We start from the raw sequence: 18879 nt of genomic DNA on the forward strand, positions 1-18879 counted from the left end.
GAGAGAGAGAGAGAGAGAGAGAGACAGAGAGAGAGAGAGAGAGAGAGAGACAGAGACAGAGAGAGACAGAGAGAAAGAGAGAGAAGTGCTAAAGCCTATTGTATTGTTTACGTTTTATTGAAAATTAATTAAAGCAAATTTTACAAAAAAAGTTTCACAAAGAAAAATAAAGAGAAAAAAAATAATTGAACTTAGTATCAACATAATTTTTTTTTACAATAATTCAAACTTTAAAAGACCAGAAATTACCAATATAAGATAAATGTAACCCAAAATGAACAGAAATCACAATAAGACGTTCATAGCAAAGACGTTCAAAGATAATATAAATTTTAAAACTATTAAAATTTAAATTGAATATTCAATTCAAAAGTAAAATGAACAAAAATTACTACAAAAATGAGTTTAGCTACTATCCCCTCCTCTCCCCTAACCATAGAAGTCTGAAATTTCTTATGTCATTTATGTTTTATTGAAATCTAGGCCATTCTTGACCATTATGTTTTTGTTTCTCAAAATATTGACGACAAACAAATAAATAGATAATCGCTGTAATAATCAAGACGCTGTAATATTACATTAATTATTATTATTTTATTGTTATCATTAATCAATTTAATAATATTAAATCGCTGTAATATTACATCGGCTGTCCTGGTCGAGTGGATTGGTGCGCTGGATTCTGGATCCTGTGTCCAGGGTCAGTAGTGTGACTCTGTAAGGTTAGCCTGTGTCGACCCAGCTCTAAATAGGCACGTGGAGAAATTTGGGGAAGGTAAACAGGAAGGGTGTGCGAAAGCACAGGATGATTGGCCCCCAGCCCCCATTGCACTTCCTGGCTGAAAGGCTGATAAATGGAGACAGCACCGCCGGTAGGGACTGTAAAGTCTAATGCCGAATCTGTACCCTTTTTTTTAGATGACTGGAAAAAAGTAATAGAAATAAACAGAATATTGAATTACAAAAAAAAACTGAATAATAAAATAAAAGAATACTTCATTTCGGATTTCATTTCACTGCAATATCAATTTTAATTTTTCAGTGTTTCAAATGTAAAAGAAAACATTTGTAAAGTATCTTATTTAAATAAATAATGTAAATAAGTAATTTACTAAGATAAAAAGGACATGGACGTGGGACCACTTACCCTCCAACCATCAACGTCTCCCTCAACATGCCCAGGAAGTTTAAACTTAATACCCTTAGCCATTCTCAAGATATTATAATTATTCGCTTTGGATAAACTGGATATACCTAATATCTCTTGATGTAACTTAACCTGCCCCTGAAAATTGCCGAAGTTTTGGGGTTGTTTGAGAATGCTTAGCCTTTGCCACACACCAAGAATCAAGCATTTTTAACATTGCAACCCCCCTCCCCTTTTTGTAACAATGAATCATGCATTTAAAGGAAAGTGAATTGTATGATTTAAGGCCTTTCTCCTGGAGGCTGTTGGGAATTTCATCCTCAGAGACATAGTTACTAGACCTTTGGTCTATTTTGAAAAAAACCGTTTTTTTCAAAATTTTGATCAATGTTGAGGGGAGGAGGCACCTAAAAAAGGTTAGGCGGTGTAGCCATTCAGTAACAATCCTTACCTTGGTAGCCGTGAGGAATATTGTATTCTTGGAGGTGTTGTTACTGTACCTTTTGGCTGGTCCGACAAGATTACTTTTTAAAAAATGTTGATAAATGATAAAAAAAAGAGTGCGTCTAAAAAGGGCAAGGGGACTGGTTCGTCTCCAAGAGCTCTCCAATACCCTCTGAAAGTTTTAACTTAATACCATTTGGACGAATCATCGATACTCTCAGGTTGGCCCTCTGAGACCCTACCCAATTTTAGCTTTTTAGTAGCTAAATAAGCATGGATCCCTGATTTTTAACCTGCAAATATTTTTTTTGTGCCCATTTGGAAACATGTATTCTCAAGTTTTTGGGATTAAGGACCTCATACACAAACCAAAATATCCAGAAAATATTTCTCCCCCTGAAAATGATAGCTTTATAAAGTAGCCTATAGGTATTGATGTATATGGTGAGTGTGGCGTTGCATGTAACAATGCACATACTTAATGTAGTTATGTTAATATATATATATATATATATATATATATATATATATATATATATATCCAAAACTTAAATCCAAAAATTTTCCAGGAATTCTCGAGGATTATTGGATAGTTTTGCTTTTTTTATTCCATTTTGTTTCTGTTTGTTTTGTATCTGTTTTCATTATTCAATTTATGTTTTCCTTTCGGTTGTATTGTCAATTTGAACCAAAAAAACTAAAACTAAATGAGCCTAAAATAGCTATTTTTTGTTATAGAATAAGGCTACTGGTCAAGAATTATTTGATCTAGTCTGTCGAACAATTGGTCTTAGAGAAGCTTGGTATTTCGGGCTTCAATTCCAGGATTCAAAAGACAACACAGTTTGGCTCAAATTGGAAAAGAAAGGTACTTGGGTCTTATATTTTAGTTTATTGATCCAGTTGCAAATAGCCCAAAAAAACTGGGGGAAGATCAAATGTTTTTTAGGAGAGAGCGATGTGATAAGCGTAAATATAATCTTTTTTTCAGACTCAAATATCCTTATTTAAACAAATTGGGGATATTAATCTTGCTCCTCACTGTCATCCCTGTACACCACCATCATGGTTGCATAAGCAACCATAAAAAGCGACCCATAGCCCAATACGTCCGAAAGTTTACATCCTAGAGTTTAAAGACTTTCGGTTTACAGTGAAAATTCTTCGTTTAAAACTGGCTCAGGGATGATAACTGTTATATAGGATTGTCTCAATAGTCAAAGTTTATTTAAAAAAAAAGTTTTTTCAGGAATTTTGAAAAAGATTTTGAAACTCCTATAAAAAGGTAGTGGCCGTTATATACCCCCCCCCACGTAAAATAGTCCCCTTGGAAAACCTACTCTGCGGAAAATAGCCCCCAAAAATACCCTCCTTTGGGAAATGCCCCCTCACCGGAAATACCCTTCTGTGTACCCCCCCCCCAGAAAAAAACGTCGGAAATTACCCCTCTGCAGAGAATATAAAAAATAGAAAATGATGGACTCTAATAGAAAAAAAGTGTAAAAAAAAGCTATGAAAAAGGCTATCATAGGCAGTGCACTAGCGCTACCTAAGTAAAGAACGATGGTGACATAATATATAATATATTTTGTTACTATTTTCTTTTTTTTTTTGGTTTTAGACCAGGTCACTTCGTATCGAAGGAGTTGTCAACGAAAGTTTGAAAAGGGATCATTCGATTATAGATTGAGGGTTAATGCTCTTCCTAATAGTCATGATTGGGGGGGGGGTAGGAACCCCTATCCCCACGCCCATCATTTCCCTAAGCATTTGCAATAAAAAGTTTTAAAATGGACATTTTGGTCAGTATAGTTGAAAGGTCTGAAAATTATGTCTTTCAGGATGACAACCCACATCCCTCAGGGCCAGGATTTTAAGTTATGCCATGGGGACATATAAGGTTTTTTTTATAGAAAGCACGGTCGTATAAACTTTGAAGGGGGCTTATTGGATCGGTATTCAGAATTTCTAGTAATCTTTTTAAGAGTCTAAGTGATCAGAGGGCAGCTACCTCCCCCCCCCTCCCCGACACACACACATCGTGCTTTCCCGAAACGTATCTAACAGATATTTTGAGATAGCTATTTTATTCAAAATAGTCCAAATGTCATATAACAAGTCCAAATAATGAGGCTTTTGGGGTTGAAAAAAACCCAGAGCCTGGGAGGCAAGGGTTGTAAGTTATGCCCCAGAGGCATTAAAGGTCTTTATGGAAGGGATGGGTGTTTAACTTTAGAGGAGTTTTATTTAGTTGAAAATTGAAAGTTCTAGCTCCCTTTTAAAAGTCAATAGCGATTAAGGTCAACTAGCCCCCCTCCTTTCCTCAACTACCTTTCTTTTTACCAAAGGCAAATATCAAAATAACAGCTTGCATTATTAGGTTAGACCTTTCAGGGTAAGTTGTGGCATATCTTGACCTAGCCAGAAGATACTGTGTATACTTTAAATACTACTTCTACGATTTACTAACTAATGACACCAAGGGCTTTAAGTTTAAACGTTAAGGGGGAGCTACAATTCAACGAAAAAAACTATGTGCACGCAAGTATTTTAAGGTCATATTAGCAATATCGTAGGCAGCGCTACTCTATCATAGCAAGTAATATCTTTTGCATGTTAAGGGAGCTAATTTGATTGGAAATTCAAAGTTCTAGTACCCTTTCTAAGATTCAAAATTGTTTCGAATTCAATCATTCCCCCTATTTAGCTCATTATTTCCCAAACACCCAATCAAATTTTTAAGATAGCTATTTTGTTAAGCATAGTTGAACATTCTTGTGACTGTATCTACAGGGCTGCTGTGCTGGTCAACCCCCCACAGTGTGTAATTTGCTCGTTATGCTTAAAAATCTGATTTTGCTTGAAGATTAAATCAAAATGCATTGTATATATGCTAATTGCAATTAAGAACTCTCAGCAGTGTCCCAAGAAAGACTGAGGTTATTAAGTTCAAATTTTGCTTTAAAATAATTTTGCAATTTTGCTTTAACATCCAGTTTTGCTTTAACATAAAACCAAAACGCACTGTGTGTTTGCTGATTGCAACTAAGACTAAGTCCCAAGAAAGAGTGAGGATATTAAGGTCAAATTTTGATCTAACATAATTTTGCAATTTTGCTTTAACATCCAGTTTTGCTTTAACATAAAACCAAAACGCACTGTGTGTTTGCTGATTGCAACTAAGACAAGACATCAGTGTCCCAATAAAGACTGAGGTTATTCTTCTTCTTCTTCGGAGCTACTTCTTTACTACTGATCTTAAAATTTAACTAAATCAAAAGTGTGTAAGTGTATCCAAGCTGTCAGGAGGTATGAAACTAAATTAAACACCAACAATTGCGTCTGGATTTTCAAAAGCGTGTGTTTGTTTAAAAATATCTGACAAGTTTCTCTAGCTATTTACATAAGAAGCTATTTAAATTAAATAAAAAACTATTGTTTTTTTCCTCAGAAATAGACTATATCAATATAAAACGGACAGAAATTAGTTTAAAAAAAAAATTCACAAAATAAGTTTTTCAAAGAAAACTGAAAAACTCCATTAAACTAAAATTGAGTAACACTAGAATCAAATAATCGACCAAGCATGAACTACCACAAATCAGCATCAATAAATAAATTAAACTAAATAAAAGGAAAATACGTTGAATAACCTAGTCAAACTCCAAACGAGCAGAAATTAATGCGAGGAGGACTCAAAACTCCTATGCCTTTCCGGGGGTATTTTCCGCAGGGTAGGGGAGAGTATTTTCCGTGGGGGGAGTATTCTCTGTGGGGTGGTATTTTCCGGAGGGTTAACACCTAGAACCAAAATGGTAGAGGATTTAAATAAAGCTGAATCGTTGAAATTGTTTTGATTAAAACCCGTTTCTTCTAAACTAAAGGTTTAAATTCCCATCTTGAACAACAAGGGAAATCGCTTTTTGCAGTGGTAGCAGGGATCTGTCTCCTTTTTCGCCAAGACTAGCAGGCTGTCTCTTAGAGATATCTCCTAGACTAGCAACTTTCAAATATTTTTATAGGCTTGTTAATTACTGCTTTTCAGATCTTTTATACTGCAGCTACTATGCATATCTATTTGGTTCTAACTCGAAACTGTTCCATAAGATCAGACAACTGAAAACGGTATTTGGCACGTTTTTATTGTCTTCTTTTATAAAAAGGATAATGAAGACATATCTATTTGACGGTCTTAAGCTTCAGCAAGTGTAAACGTCATCAGAAAGCATCCAAGAGTTGTTGCTGGATCAGCAGCAGAATACATCTTCAAGGTTTGTTCATAGACACCCTAAAAAAAGAGAAAAAGATAATAATTTTTTTGTCTCTGGTTGTAAATGGTTTAAGGGCAGGGTTGCCACACCTGCTGATTGATCGCTATTTCTAGCGATTTTCTAATGATCTTTTCTAGCGATATTTCTAATGATCACTGGATATATATTTAATAACCACTATTACTAATGGTCACCAACAGAGTACATCTCCAAGATTTTTTTTTTCATAGACGCTCTAAAAAGAAGAGAAAAAAAGAAAATCAATTTTTCTGTATGTGGTTTTATTTGGCTTAATGGCATGGTTACCACCCCTAGTGATAGATCACTATTTCTTGTGATTTAGTTAATCCTAGTGATAGATCACTATTTCTTGTGATTTAGTGAATCTTAGTGATCATTAGATATACTTTTTGGATATATATAAGGTTTTTTTTCATAAACATCCTAATAAAGAGAGGAAAAAGAAAATAAATTTCCTGTTTCTGTTTTTACGTGACTGAAGGGCAGGGTTGCCACCCCCAGTGATCGATTCTTATTTGTATCGATTTCTAGTGATCTGGTGATTTCTAGTGATGTTTCTAATGACCTTAAGATTTTTCTAATGACCACTATTACTAGTGGTCACTAGCAGAGTACATAAGATTTTTTCATAGACGCTCTAAAAAAGAGAGAAAAAGAAAATCAATTTTTTGTTTCTGGTTTTACATGGCTTAAGGGCAAGGTTGCCACCCCTAATGAATGATCACTATATCTAGTGATCTAGTGATTCCTCGTGATAACTAGATACATTTCTAGAGATATTTCTAGCGATCAGCAGCAGAGTACATCTTAAAGGTTTGTTCATAAATGCCCTAATAAAGAAAAATCAATTTTCTGTCTCTTGTTTTACGTGATTGAAGGGCAGGGTTGCCACTTCTTGTGATTGATCACTATTTCTAGCGATTTCTAGTGATGTGGTGATTTCTACTGATTTATTTAATGGTCACCAGAGATATTTTTTGTTATCGTTATTGCTAGTGGTCACTAGCAGAGTACATAAGTTTTTTTCATAAACGCTCTAAAAAAAGAGAGAAAAAGAAAATCAATTTTTCTGTCTCTGGTTTTACGTGGCTTAAGGGCAAGGCTGCCATCCCTAGTAAATGATCACAATTTCTAGTGATCTAATGATCCCATGAGTCTTATACTTTAACACTCATATGGTATACCCCCTCCCTAGATTACAAGGCCTAATACCGCTACTGACTTCTGGTATTGAAGTATCAATGAAACTGAACTAGAATTAGTATCTGAAGGTGTATTAGACTTACCGGGCCAAATTGAATATATTCAGCTGGGAGGTTAAGGGTAAGAGGAAAAGATGTTTCTCCTGCTAGCAATGGACACTCGCATGGAACATCGGGTGGAAAGTACGGGCAGAAAACGTCGGGTTGTGTCGTGATGGCACCGCAAACGTCAACGTCACTGAAAAAATCAAATAAATTAAAGAGTTTGAGTCTTTCATATCGTTGTACAGTTTTGACGATAATCTCTCTAAGTAACCATCTTAAAAAAAGCTCTAATTAGGGGGTTTGTAGCTATGCTATTGAATATAAAAATTTATTTATCGGTCTTACTTGAAAATGACGGTAAGTAAAGGTTTTATTTGAAAAAAACTCTGACAAATTTGAAAACCTTAAATTTTTTGAAATGTGTAATCATTGAAAATGTCAATTTTTTTCGCGATCAAAAATGAAACCTTAATAACTCACCTTTTTTTTATAACTACCATATTATAAACTAATAATATAACTTTTTTTAACTACCGTTTGTTAGTTATAAAACTACCAAATTCTAAAACAATAATAAAAACCGCCTGACTATTCTGACTACATGCCCTGATCATCAATGATTAAGTCTGTGAAATGGAACCAGTATGAGAGCAAGAATATTAGGAGGACATCAAGGACCCGAATCTTTTCTCCTCCCCCTACATGGGTGCCTTAATTTGTACATTAAAGTTCTTTTCTAAACTTTTTGAAACTTGGTTTCCTTATAAATCATTACTATAGGAATTATAATATATAGTAATTTGGTTTTCTGAATTAACGATCTTTAATATAGCCATCAAATTAGAATCTCATGCAAAGTTTGACGTTTGAGGTCTGATCTGACGTTTTTTTTATTTGTGAATTTTCTTTTATCTCTTCTTTTTGCAGAAACTTTACTAACAGGATATATCCCTACATGTATAATTGTGACTGAAATCTCTTTGGTAATTGTGACTACAACCCCTTTTGGTTGCAATGTCTTCAACATGTGTGGATTTTCTTTTTAACTCTTCTGTTTGCAGAAACATCTAGCTTACATGTAACCTCTTTACGTGACTGCAACCTCTTTGGCTGAAAACATTTTTCTACGCTTAATTGGGTCAAAACCTCCGTATTAGTAAACAACATTCCTTATTATTTCCCCTTTTTTGTACATTGGGTTGCTCTTAGTCCAGTTTCTTCTGGCTGTAAGTTTTAAGCTGATCAGGAACAGTAAGTTTATCTTTGCCCGTTTCCAGGTCCTAAAAGACCAAAGAACCTCCCTGTTTTCCTAAAAATACTTACTGAGGAAAGACAGGGAAGGAAGAAATAGTAGTTCGTGGTAGCGGACTGTAAGTGAGGATTGACACGACCGAAGAATAGCCAAAACTCTAAAAACTGGATGCATCAAAACAATTGGTTTTTTATGTTGGTTCTAAATGTGCAAAATTCATTAAGTTTACCCATCAAAGCTACGAGCCTGAGAAAATTTACTTGATTTTTGAAAAAGGGAGCAACATTCCCAAAATGTCATTTAACCCTTATCAAAATCCCACCATCGTATTCATGATATAAAAGAACCTTACAATAGAGATTTCAAGCTCCCATCAACAAAAATGTGTAGTTTTGTATCTTTTACCAGAGAAAGATCACAGATGCGTGTGTTCTAATTTTTTCCCCAGGAGTGGTCGTATTGAACTAATGGTCCACGAAGATCAGAAGAGGGCTCATTCGAACAGAAATCAAAAGTTTTAGTGCCCTTATTAAGTGAACAAAAAGATTGAAAGGCAACTAGCCCCTCTCCCCCCTTGCTCCTACGTCCATTTTTCTACCAAAGACATCTGATCAAAAGATATCAGATATCCGATTCAGCGTAGTTGAAAGCTCCAATAACTATGTCTTTTGGGTAACACGAGCCCCATATCCCCTAACAAAAGGTCTGTAGGCTACGCAATTTGCCCATTGTTTAAATATGGGATTTGTTATTGGTATATATTTGGGTATTATACTGCAGGAGGAATTCTCAAGGAAAGAATTTTCTGAGGGATTTAAAATTCCAGTGAATTTGTCCTTGAGGTGGCAGGGAAGAGAAAGGCATAAATGGAAAAACGTAAGAAATTAAGACGTAAAGCGTCTAACGTCACGTAAAAACGTCATGTAAAATCTGAGAAATTAAGTAAAAAAAAAGAATAAGTTGTTTCTACTGAAAGTAGTCAGCAACATTAAAACTCAAAACGATAAGACGTTATTCTATAAACTTCTTCTACCTCAATGCTGAATTCCAACTTTTTGTCTTAGTTTTGTTGCAAAGACTGCCCAAACACGAGGGTCGTTGAATTTAAATGAGAAGTATTTTGAAAGAACTTCAAGACTTTAGCATATGGTGTATGGTGAACGATGGTGTATGATGGGGTTTCTGATCTTATTTTAGGAATTCTGTTCATTTTGAGATATATATATATATATATATATATATATATATATATATATATATATATATATATATATATATATATATATATATATATATATATATATATATATATATATATTATATATATATATTTATATATTAGAGAGATAATTATTTTTCTTACCAAGATCCCAAAAAGCCGTTTCCTAAGCAGGGTACCATCTCACCAGAGCCCTGTTTCACGACCCTTTTTTCGAGCTGCAGGTCAGTTGGAAGGTCTTGGGAGAAAACAAGAGTCAATTCTCCCTCACCAGAACCAGGGACCAAAATTGGATCCGTGTAGATTGCTCCACTTCCACTTACAATGGTTCCGCCTGCAAAAAAATACTATTTCTAAGGTTTTTATTTAACAAATGTTTTATTCTAATGAGTTAGCAATGTATAAGGTATAATGACTTTACCCGAAATAAAATTATGAACAGCTTAAAGTATCCTGATGTAAGAGAAGCCAGAACTTAAATTTATCTATGTGTTACCGTGAATTCAGTTCAGTTTAGTTAACTTTATTTATAAATCAAATACATTTAATTAATATGCTAGTACCAGCCCCAAAAAAGATACAAAATTGCACTTGCGACTGGGCGGGTACATAACTCATTTTCTAACTAATAATTCTCTACAAAAAAAAGCAAAAAAAAAAAAAAACAAACAAACAATAACTAGTAACAACCAATCCCTCATCAACTCATCAATAATAATAACCAATCTCATAACAATAAACAGACAATAGAGAAACAAAGAAAAGATAAATAAATAAATAAAAGAACTAAGAACCTTGGCCTAGCAAACACTTTTTCAATTTTTTTTTTAAATAACCCCAAGTGCTCAGCCGCCCGAATCCTCTCTGGAACAGAGTTCGACACATTAGGCCCCGAAAATCTAGTAGGGAAACTGGCCCTGTTTCTACTTCTATGTGGGACGAAAATCACTCATAATTAGGCTAAGATCTACTTTTCACTAAAGTAATCACGAAAAATCTCTGGACTTAAATTATGCCAACATTGATAAGTAAAGATTCCAACTTGGTACTCCCGTAGCTGTCTACATTCAGTACTTGCAACTTTTTGAAGCAAGCTGTGTTGTTGTGATCCCCTTCAACATATCCACCAATAAGACGCATTTTTTATTTCGAAGAACGTGAACACGTTTAAAATTTACAAAAAAATTACTTGCCCACATGCAGCCATACGGAATATATGAATGAATCAGAGTGTGGTATAAAAGCAATAAAACTCTCGGAGGTAAAAACTTATTTAAACTTTGAATTGCTTCAAGGTCACGGGCAATCTTTGTTGACATCACAGTCAACAAAGTGTTGTGTGACCTTTTCTGTCAACAATGTGTCACATTGTTGCAACAACATCACTATGGCACTTCCACAAAATATTACAATCAATGTAAAAACCTAAATAATGGATTTCCTGAACTTGAACTATATGCTTATTATCAAACATTTGTATCAAACACGTTTAAAATTCGCAAAAAAAATTGCTTGCCCACATGCAGCCATACGGAATATATGAATGAATCAGAGTGTGGTATAAAAGCAATAAAACTCTCGGAGGTAAAAACTTATTTAAACTTTGAATTGCTTCAAGGTCACGGGCAATCTTTGTTGACATCACAGTCAACAAAGTGTTGTGTGACCTTTTGTGTCAACAATGTGCCACATTGTTGCAACAACATCACTATGGCACTTCCACAAAATATTACAATCAATGTAAAAACCTAAATAATGGATTTCCTGAACTTGAACTATATGCTTATTATCAAACATTTGTATCAAACACGTTTAAAATTCGCAAAAAAAATTGCTTGCCCACATGCAGCCATACGGAATATATGAATGAATCAGAGTGTGGTATAAAAGCAATAAAACTCTCGGAGGTAAAAACTTATTTGAATTGCTCCAAGGTAGCGGGCAATCTTTGTTGACATCACAGTCAACAAAGTGTTGTGTGACCTTTTGTGTCAACAATGTGCCACATTTTTGCAACAACATCACTGTGGCGCTTCCACAAAACATTACAATCAATGTAAAAACCTAAATAATGGATTTCCTGAACTTGAACTATATGATTATTGTCAAACATTTGTATCAAACCTATGTTGGTAAAAGTTGGTAAAACATTAGGTAAACATTATGTTGGTAAAACATAGGTTTCAAAACCTATGTTGGTAAAAGTCTAAGCTAATCTTAGCTTAGATTAGGTAAAATTTGGTTATAAATATTAGAAATGGGTCAAAAACCTAACCTAACCTGTCATCATCAAACCTTGCAACCTTGGAAACCTCCGGATGTTCACTGGTGAATGTTGATATTATCGAATTTGGGACAGCCACTGTAACATATGCATCAAATAAATGAAAAGCTTTGAAAGAGTATTAGAAGGACTATTAAAAGTTTTTGTATGTTTGAATTTTGAAAAATTAAGATGTTGGTATGAATCATAAAAACAAAAACAAAATTCATCTCTGGCGCTACGAGCATTTAGCTAGGAGGGGGCATGGGAGAAAGTTCAAAATCGCGGAATGTCTATGAGTTTTAAAGAAGATTTGTCCGGGAAGCACATGCTCAATCTTTTTTTTTCTTTTTTTTTTACCAAGCCCGTTAAATTCACTACTCTTAACTAAAAGTTAGTTGATTTTTGACAATGAATCACATATTTAAAAAAACGTTAAAGTGAAACATAAGCGCAAATCGGTCAAAAAGTTAACCATAAAGGTAACGTCTCCTCAGGTCCGTATCCAGGATTTTTTTCTGGGAGGGGGGGAGGGTGTTTACAACCGGAATTTTTTGGTGGGGGTAGAAAAAACTACATCAAAAATTTGTTTATATTCATTTTTGTTGCGTTCTCACGAGTCGGACAAACAGTTGGGACAAACTTAAAAACACATAAAAAATTCGTTTATATTCATTTTTGTTGCGTTCTCACGAGTCGGGCAAACATTTGGGGCGGGGGGGGGTCTAGAAAGCCATAATCCCCCCTAGATACGGCCTTGCCTCTCCTAGAATTTGATTAGGCGGGTGATTTTAGTTTTTGATTGAATCTTTGGAGAAATAAGTTGATTTCTGGAAGTTTTGGGAATTTTGAGGTGGGGTCAGGATTGAAAAATAATATGGGAAAATCATGTTTGATTAGGCTAAGAATACGCTAAACGATGATGATTAGATGGCGTCAAGTATCAGGAAAATGGATGAAGTGGATAACTTCATTTCGTAAATTTGAGATTTTTAGTTTGAGAATGTTGGATAATACTTACCACAGTCTTCGACCCCTGTGAGTCTGAGATTGCGAGCACTAGCGGCTGCCACTATGGCGAGAACTACAAAGAAAGTCTTCATCTTGAAAATGGTAAGTCACTGAGACGCCAGCTTGAGTTAGTCCATTCTGGGCCAGCATTTATATGCAAAAACGTCTTATCAAATATACAAACAAGATTAATCAGAGTCCAAGTTTCCATTTTTGTTAAATTTAGATAATTATATTTTGATGTACTTTTGATTTTATGGTACGTCTAAATAATGCAAACATTGCGGAAATAAATCAAGTTTATTGGAAAATGCGGGATTTTTGTCCCGTTTTAATCAGGGACAAATGAGAGCAATTTTGAAAAATTATTTTCTAAATATTTTTGAAAAATTGAGAAAATTCAAGTTAAAATTATAATATGAAGCTATATTGATTATTAAACGATTTATTAAGTCTAAAATTGATTCTCCTGATTTAACAACTTTAAAAATAATATCGGGAAGAATGTTTTGTAACAAGAAAATATTTTACATCGAAAGCATTTAACTATATGCTGCGAAGGATATGGGTTCAACCAACCTTGTTTTAGCCTCCCTCTCCCCCCGAAAAAAGACTTTTTATCCAGTCTTATTCTTTTATATATTACAATTTGTGAAAACTTCTGTAACAAGCGAAACTAATATATCTAGCTTGTCTAAGCTAATGAAAAAACAAACAAATTATGGCTAACATATAAAAGTTTAAACAGGAACAAGTCGTTTTATTGTTTTTGGCTGTCTAATAAAAGGAGTTATCCCTACTTGAACTATCGTTTGTTCATCATAAAAAGGCAGGGTGGTCCTATGAAAAATAACTGATTAAGGCTATGGCAAATTCTTGTCACCGTATTGGTACGCACTCTTCACACCCGCTCCCTTGTCCTTTTAGTTGGGATTTCAGACGTAAACAGGCTCTTTCAGTTATCGAGCAAGATGTGAAGAAGATGTTTCCCTGTCACTTCTCATTCTTTGTCAAGTACTTCCCAGAAGATATTGCGGAGGAGGTTGTGCAAGAGGCCACACAGCATCTGTTCTTCTTGCAAGCGAAGCAAATGATATTGAACAGGAATATTTACTGCCCCCCTGAGGCTGCTGTTCTTCTTGCTTCGTATGCAGTTCAAGCGAAGGTAAGCAAGTTGCATTTTTAATTTCCCTGCCAGTTTTTGTTCTTTGTAAAGCACGGGGTATTGTGGAGGAGGTTGTGCAAGAGACGACATAGTATCTGCTCTTCTTGCAAGGAATATTTACTGCCCCCCTTCTTCTTGCTTCGTATGCAGTTCAATCGAAGGTGAGCAACTTGTATTTTTAATTTGAACATTTGGGATACTTTTTTGAAAGTAATATTAATAAAAGAAGGTTTTCTGCCCTTTTGAGCTCTTTCTGTGTGTGCCCAATTGAGATGGCCATTGATATTAGCCCTATCCCATCTTTTGGGAGACTAGAAAGAAAGCCCAGAAATTGTAAAGTTTACGCCATTCTAAATAAACGTAACTATTTTCACCTTCTTCTCTACGTTTTCCGCTTAAAAAATTTTGTTCGTTTGGTCTTCAATATCACCATTGTCACCTTTACCCTTAGATTCTTGAAAACAGGGTTGCCTGAGACTCTTAATGCCCAGGATGGTTTTTTATGGAAGAAGAGGGCGAAGAAAAAGCGAAATAGCCTATGTTAGTGATTTGCCAAAAAAAAAGAAAAAAAAATCCTTGTTGTTTAAGGTTGGGGGTTGTAAACCTCCAGTTAATGGTTTTCGACAATAGTGATCTCATGCTAAAATGTGATTCTGGATAAAATGCTTTTTTATTTAACGAAGAAACAGTAAAAACAACCCACATTACGTGGGTTCCTTAACTAGCTTAGAAAAGATACTTTCTGGAAATGCTTTTTTATCTACCGCAGAAACACTACAACTAAATTAAATCGCGCGGATTTATTAAGTGGGTTAGAAAATATACTTCATTAAAATGTTGTTTTTTTTTATCTACACTAGAAACACCACAACCAAACCAAACTGTAGTGATTTCTTAAGTATCTTGGGACCAAAGCAGAGATAAAAAAAAAAAAATCATCCATGAAAACTAATAGAGACAAAAAATCCTGTGAAGTGTCCCCTATACGATGCTGGGAAGACAGTCGATGCTTTTGATATTCATTCTCTTATTGCAAAGTCAAACAAATTTATTGATGGTTATAAATTACTGCCTTGCTGAAGCTGAACTAACGTTACTACTTTCAAAAATTTACACGAAAAGCATTATCGCAGAACAGATATTTAAAAAAAAATCCCCCATTTCACCTACTAAACTTTGGATTAGGCTCCTTTACTTAGAAATTGGAAAGTTCTAGTTACGTTTTGAGAGTCAAAAGTGATTAGGGCGACCAATATCACCAATATCCAGATCGATCCGATCCAAATTTTGAGACAATGGCAATATATTTACCATATTGTCATAAATAGTTAATTAGCATAGACAAGCTAGATATATTAGTGTCGCTTGTTACATAAGTTTTCACACATTTTACTATATAAAAGAACAAAACTGGATAAAAAGTCTTATTTTGGATCCGGGTGGAGGCTAAATCAAGGTTGTGGTTGGTCCAACCCGTACTCTTTGCAGTATATAGTTAAATCCTTTCAATACAAAGTATTTCCTTGTTATAAAATATTCTTCCCGATAAATATTTTTCTAGAGAGCAATATCTCCGGTGCGGTATTATAGAATGGGTACAATCAGTAATAAAAATGGGAACCCAGGATATAATTTTGCTGAATTCCATTGTTTAGCTATAATTAAGCTATAATAAAGTGATACTATGAAAGTTTAAAATGAAATAAGTTTTCAATTGCTATATTTATGTTATGAAATCTTGCATTGATCGTACTCATTGGTTATTCTTTCAATGCTTCTTGAAGATAATGTCATAGGTCAATGTTTTCCATCCTCAGTTGATTCATTGATTTCTAACACTTTATTTATCAGCTGATCTTTTGTTTGTGTACCAAAATTTTGGAATAGCCATCTCGTGCAAAATAGTCGAAAACTCAAATAACTATACATTTGGGGTTGGTAAAACCCCTACAGCCCCAGGGGCAAAAGTTGTACGTTATAAAAGGTGACCATTGCTAATATACAAGATTGATTATTGAGAAAAGTGATCATATTTGCTCCTGAGTTTCCAAGCTAACGGTATTAATTTAAAACTGTTGGAAAATGTTGAGGGGGTGTCAATCATACGCATGAGACATAAAAGACTAGATAAATATTCATTATATTAACCAACAAAAAACGCTGGTAATTCAAAAAGGGCAGAAATCAATTAAAATTTTGCTAATAAAAATCATCGGTAATTAATTAAAAAAAATCTTAGCATAAAAAGAGGTTTTTCCAAATGGTTCGAAAACCATTTTGAAATCGAGATCACTAGAAATTAATTCCTACTATAGTTCAAACTCAAAATGACCCGAAATTGCTATTAAAGGATAAATGGAACTCAAAATCAACAGAAATAAAAAGAAACAATCATAACAAAAATAAAAGTAATAGTTATAAATATATATATATATATATGATAAATAAATATTAAATATCAAAGATAAATAAATATTAAATAGCTTCCTTATTTTTTTTCCCCAGAGGCACTACATATGGAAGGAGTGGTCTTACAAACTTTGGAGGAGCTCATTCGATTAGAAATCAGAAGTATGTAAGCCCTTTGAAGACCCAAGAATAATCGGAGGGCAACTAGCCCCCTCCCTCGCCCTCTTTCTTGAAATGCATCTGATCAAAATATTGAGATGGCCATTATGTTCGAAATAGTAAGAATATCAAATCGCTTTGTCTCTGGGGTTTACAACCCCTTCCCCTCTCCCCTGAAATTTTAATATAGCCATTTTTTTCAAAACAGTCCAAATGTAAAAAAAAACTATGGGTCTGGGTTTGATACCCCTCCCCCCTCTCCAGCCCTCAGTGACAGGGCTTTAAGATATGCTATTTATCCATTGTTAATATATCTTTAACGAACAGAAATTCTATAAACAATCATCAAACAGTTCGTGGTAACAAACTGTAGTAAGGAGCGACCCGGCTAAATAGTAACCAAAACTCTAAAAAACGGAATTTTGATATCAATAGCTAAATAAAAAAAATCGTATTTTAATGCTGATTTTAAATATATAATTTTAATCAAGTTTAGTATTACCCATCAAAAGTTACGAGCCTGAGAAGATTTGTCTTATTATAGAAAATTGGGGAAACAACCCCTAAAAGTCATAGGATCTCAACGAAAATCACACTATCAGATTCAGCGTATCAGAGAACCTTATTGTAGAAGTTTCAAGATCCTATCTACAAAAATGTGGAATTTTGTATTTTTTGCCAGAAGGCAGATCACGGATGCGTGTTTATTTGTTCGTTTGTTTTGTTGGTTTTTTTTTTCCAGGGGTGATCGTATCGACCCAGTGGTCCTAGAATCTTGCGAGAGGGCTTATTCTAACGGAAATGAAAAGTTCTAGTGCCCTTTTTAAGTTACCAAAAAGATTGGAGGGGCAAATAGGCCCCCTCCCACGCTAATTTTTTTCCCAGAGTCACCAGATCAAAATTGTGAGATAGCCATTTTATTCAGTGTAGTCAAAAAAACTTATAACTATGTCTTTGGGGACGACTTACTCCCCAACAGTCCCCGTGGGAGGGGCCACAAGTTACAAACTTTGACCAGTGCTTACATCTAGTAATGGTTATTTGGAAGTGCACAGACGTTTTCAGGGGGATTTTTAGGTTGGGGGAGGAGTTGAGAAGAGGAGGATATGTTGGGGGAGCTTTCCTTGGAGGAATTTGTCTTGGGGGAAGAAAATATTCATGAAGGGAATGCAGGATTATGTAGCATTATTAAAAAAAAATACAATGAAAAAATAAATATGAAAAGTTTTTTCAACTGAAAGTAAGGAGAAGCATTAAAATTTAAAACGAACAGAAATTATTACGCATACGATGGACTCATCTTCTCCTAATACCTCGCTCTTTTCAAGGCTAAAGTATTTTTTAGTAATTTCAGCAATTTATTCTACGGCTTTTGTGATTCAGGGGTCATTCTTAAGAAATTGGAACAAAATTTAAGCTTTAGTGTAAAGAGCGAGGTTCTGACGAGGGGGTGAACCCCTTTGTATACGTAACAAAAACATGAGAATACAGTAGTTCGCTACGTAAGCTAATTTGTAATTTTCGTATATCTTTTACTAATAAAAACATTCGTAAAAAAATTAAAAGTTCTAGTTGCCTTTTTAAGTAACCATAAATCGAAGGGTAACTAGGCCTCCTCCCACGCTCCTTTTTTTCTCAAAATCATTCGATCAAAACCATGAGAAAGCCATTTAGCAAAAAAAAAACTTTACTGTTTTAAAAAGTAGAGTTAAGAGAAAGAGTCAAACTTTAGCGTAAAGAGTGGGGCGTTGATGAGGAAGCATCTCTTTTCATATACGAAGTAATTTCTGTTCGTTTTAAGTTTTAATGTCGCTATAGCTAACAAACATACAACATGTACTAATACAAATAGAAAAATAAATCTTAAAACGTTTTGAATATTGAAATCAAGCTTAAGACACCTTTTTTAAGATATGTTTGATGTTATGGTTTTAGTACTGTTTATTTTTAATGTACGCGTTTTTGTCGGAAAAGCAGTATTTTTTGATACTTTTTGTTTTTCTTTTCTTTTTATTAGTATGGTGATTTTGACCCGAACATCTATAAACCTGGAACACTTATTCTTGAAGAATTTCTTCCTGCTCGAGTAATGGAACAGTATCAAATGACTTCAGAAATGTGGGAAGAACGGATTCGAACTTGGTATGCTGACCACATTGGAATGTCCCGAGATGAAGCAGAGATGGAATATTTAAAAATTGTACAAGACCTTGATATGTTTGGTGTAAATTATTTCCCGATCAGGGTAAGTGTTTTTTTTTTCAGATCAGG

At 34.4% G+C, this 18879-nt stretch overlaps 2 protein-coding genes across 4 annotated transcripts in view; one reads left to right on the forward strand and one right to left on the reverse strand.

Annotated features, from left to right (window-relative positions):
* LOC136040175 (merlin-like) overlaps positions 1 to 18879 on the forward strand; it is an 84131-nt gene that overhangs the window by 5888 nt on the left and 59364 nt on the right. Inside the window, exons 2-4 of one of the 3 annotated variants that reach the window (XM_065724322.1) lie at positions 2330 to 2459; positions 13835 to 14040; positions 18626 to 18853. In XM_065724322.1, the coding sequence (XP_065580394.1) occupies positions 2330 to 2459; positions 13835 to 14040; positions 18626 to 18853 (564 nt within the window). Of the gene's footprint in view, positions 1 to 2327; positions 2460 to 13802; positions 14041 to 18625; positions 18854 to 18879 lie in introns of those variants that run through there. The other 2 variants (XM_065724323.1, XM_065724324.1) reach the window with 2 other exon arrangements.
* LOC136040176 (uncharacterized) lies at positions 5718 to 13046 on the reverse strand. The gene is made up of 4 exons (XM_065724325.1): positions 12886 to 13046; positions 9746 to 9935; positions 7170 to 7323; positions 5718 to 5879 (listed from the first exon to the last, which is right to left on the reverse strand). Exons 1-4 carry the CDS (start codon positions 12965 to 12967, stop codon positions 5784 to 5786), a joined length of 522 nt encoding a protein of 173 aa, XP_065580397.1. The 5' UTR covers positions 12968 to 13046; the 3' UTR covers positions 5718 to 5783.

The sequence above is a fragment of the Artemia franciscana genome, chromosome 20 (genome assembly GCF_032884065.1).
Source record: "Artemia franciscana chromosome 20, ASM3288406v1, whole genome shotgun sequence".
Taxonomy (NCBI): Eukaryota; Metazoa; Arthropoda; class Branchiopoda; order Anostraca; family Artemiidae; genus Artemia; species Artemia franciscana.

What these genes read in the sequence shown, in the direction of transcription:
- LOC136040176 (XM_065724325.1), bottom strand. Translation starts at nt 12,967, where the DNA reads ATGAAGACTTTCTTTGTAGTTCTCGCCATAGTGGCAGCCGCTAGTGCT. An exon ending in CACAGGGGTCGAAGACTGTG is followed by an intron (nt 9,936 to 12,885) that starts GTAAGTATTATC and finishes ATTTTTTTGCAG; the next exon opens with GCGGAACCATTGTAAGTGGA. An exon ending in AACGGCTTTTTGGGATCTTG is followed by an intron (nt 7,324 to 9,745) that starts GTAAGAAAAATA and finishes TGATTTTTTCAG; the next exon opens with TGACGTTGACGTTTGCGGTG.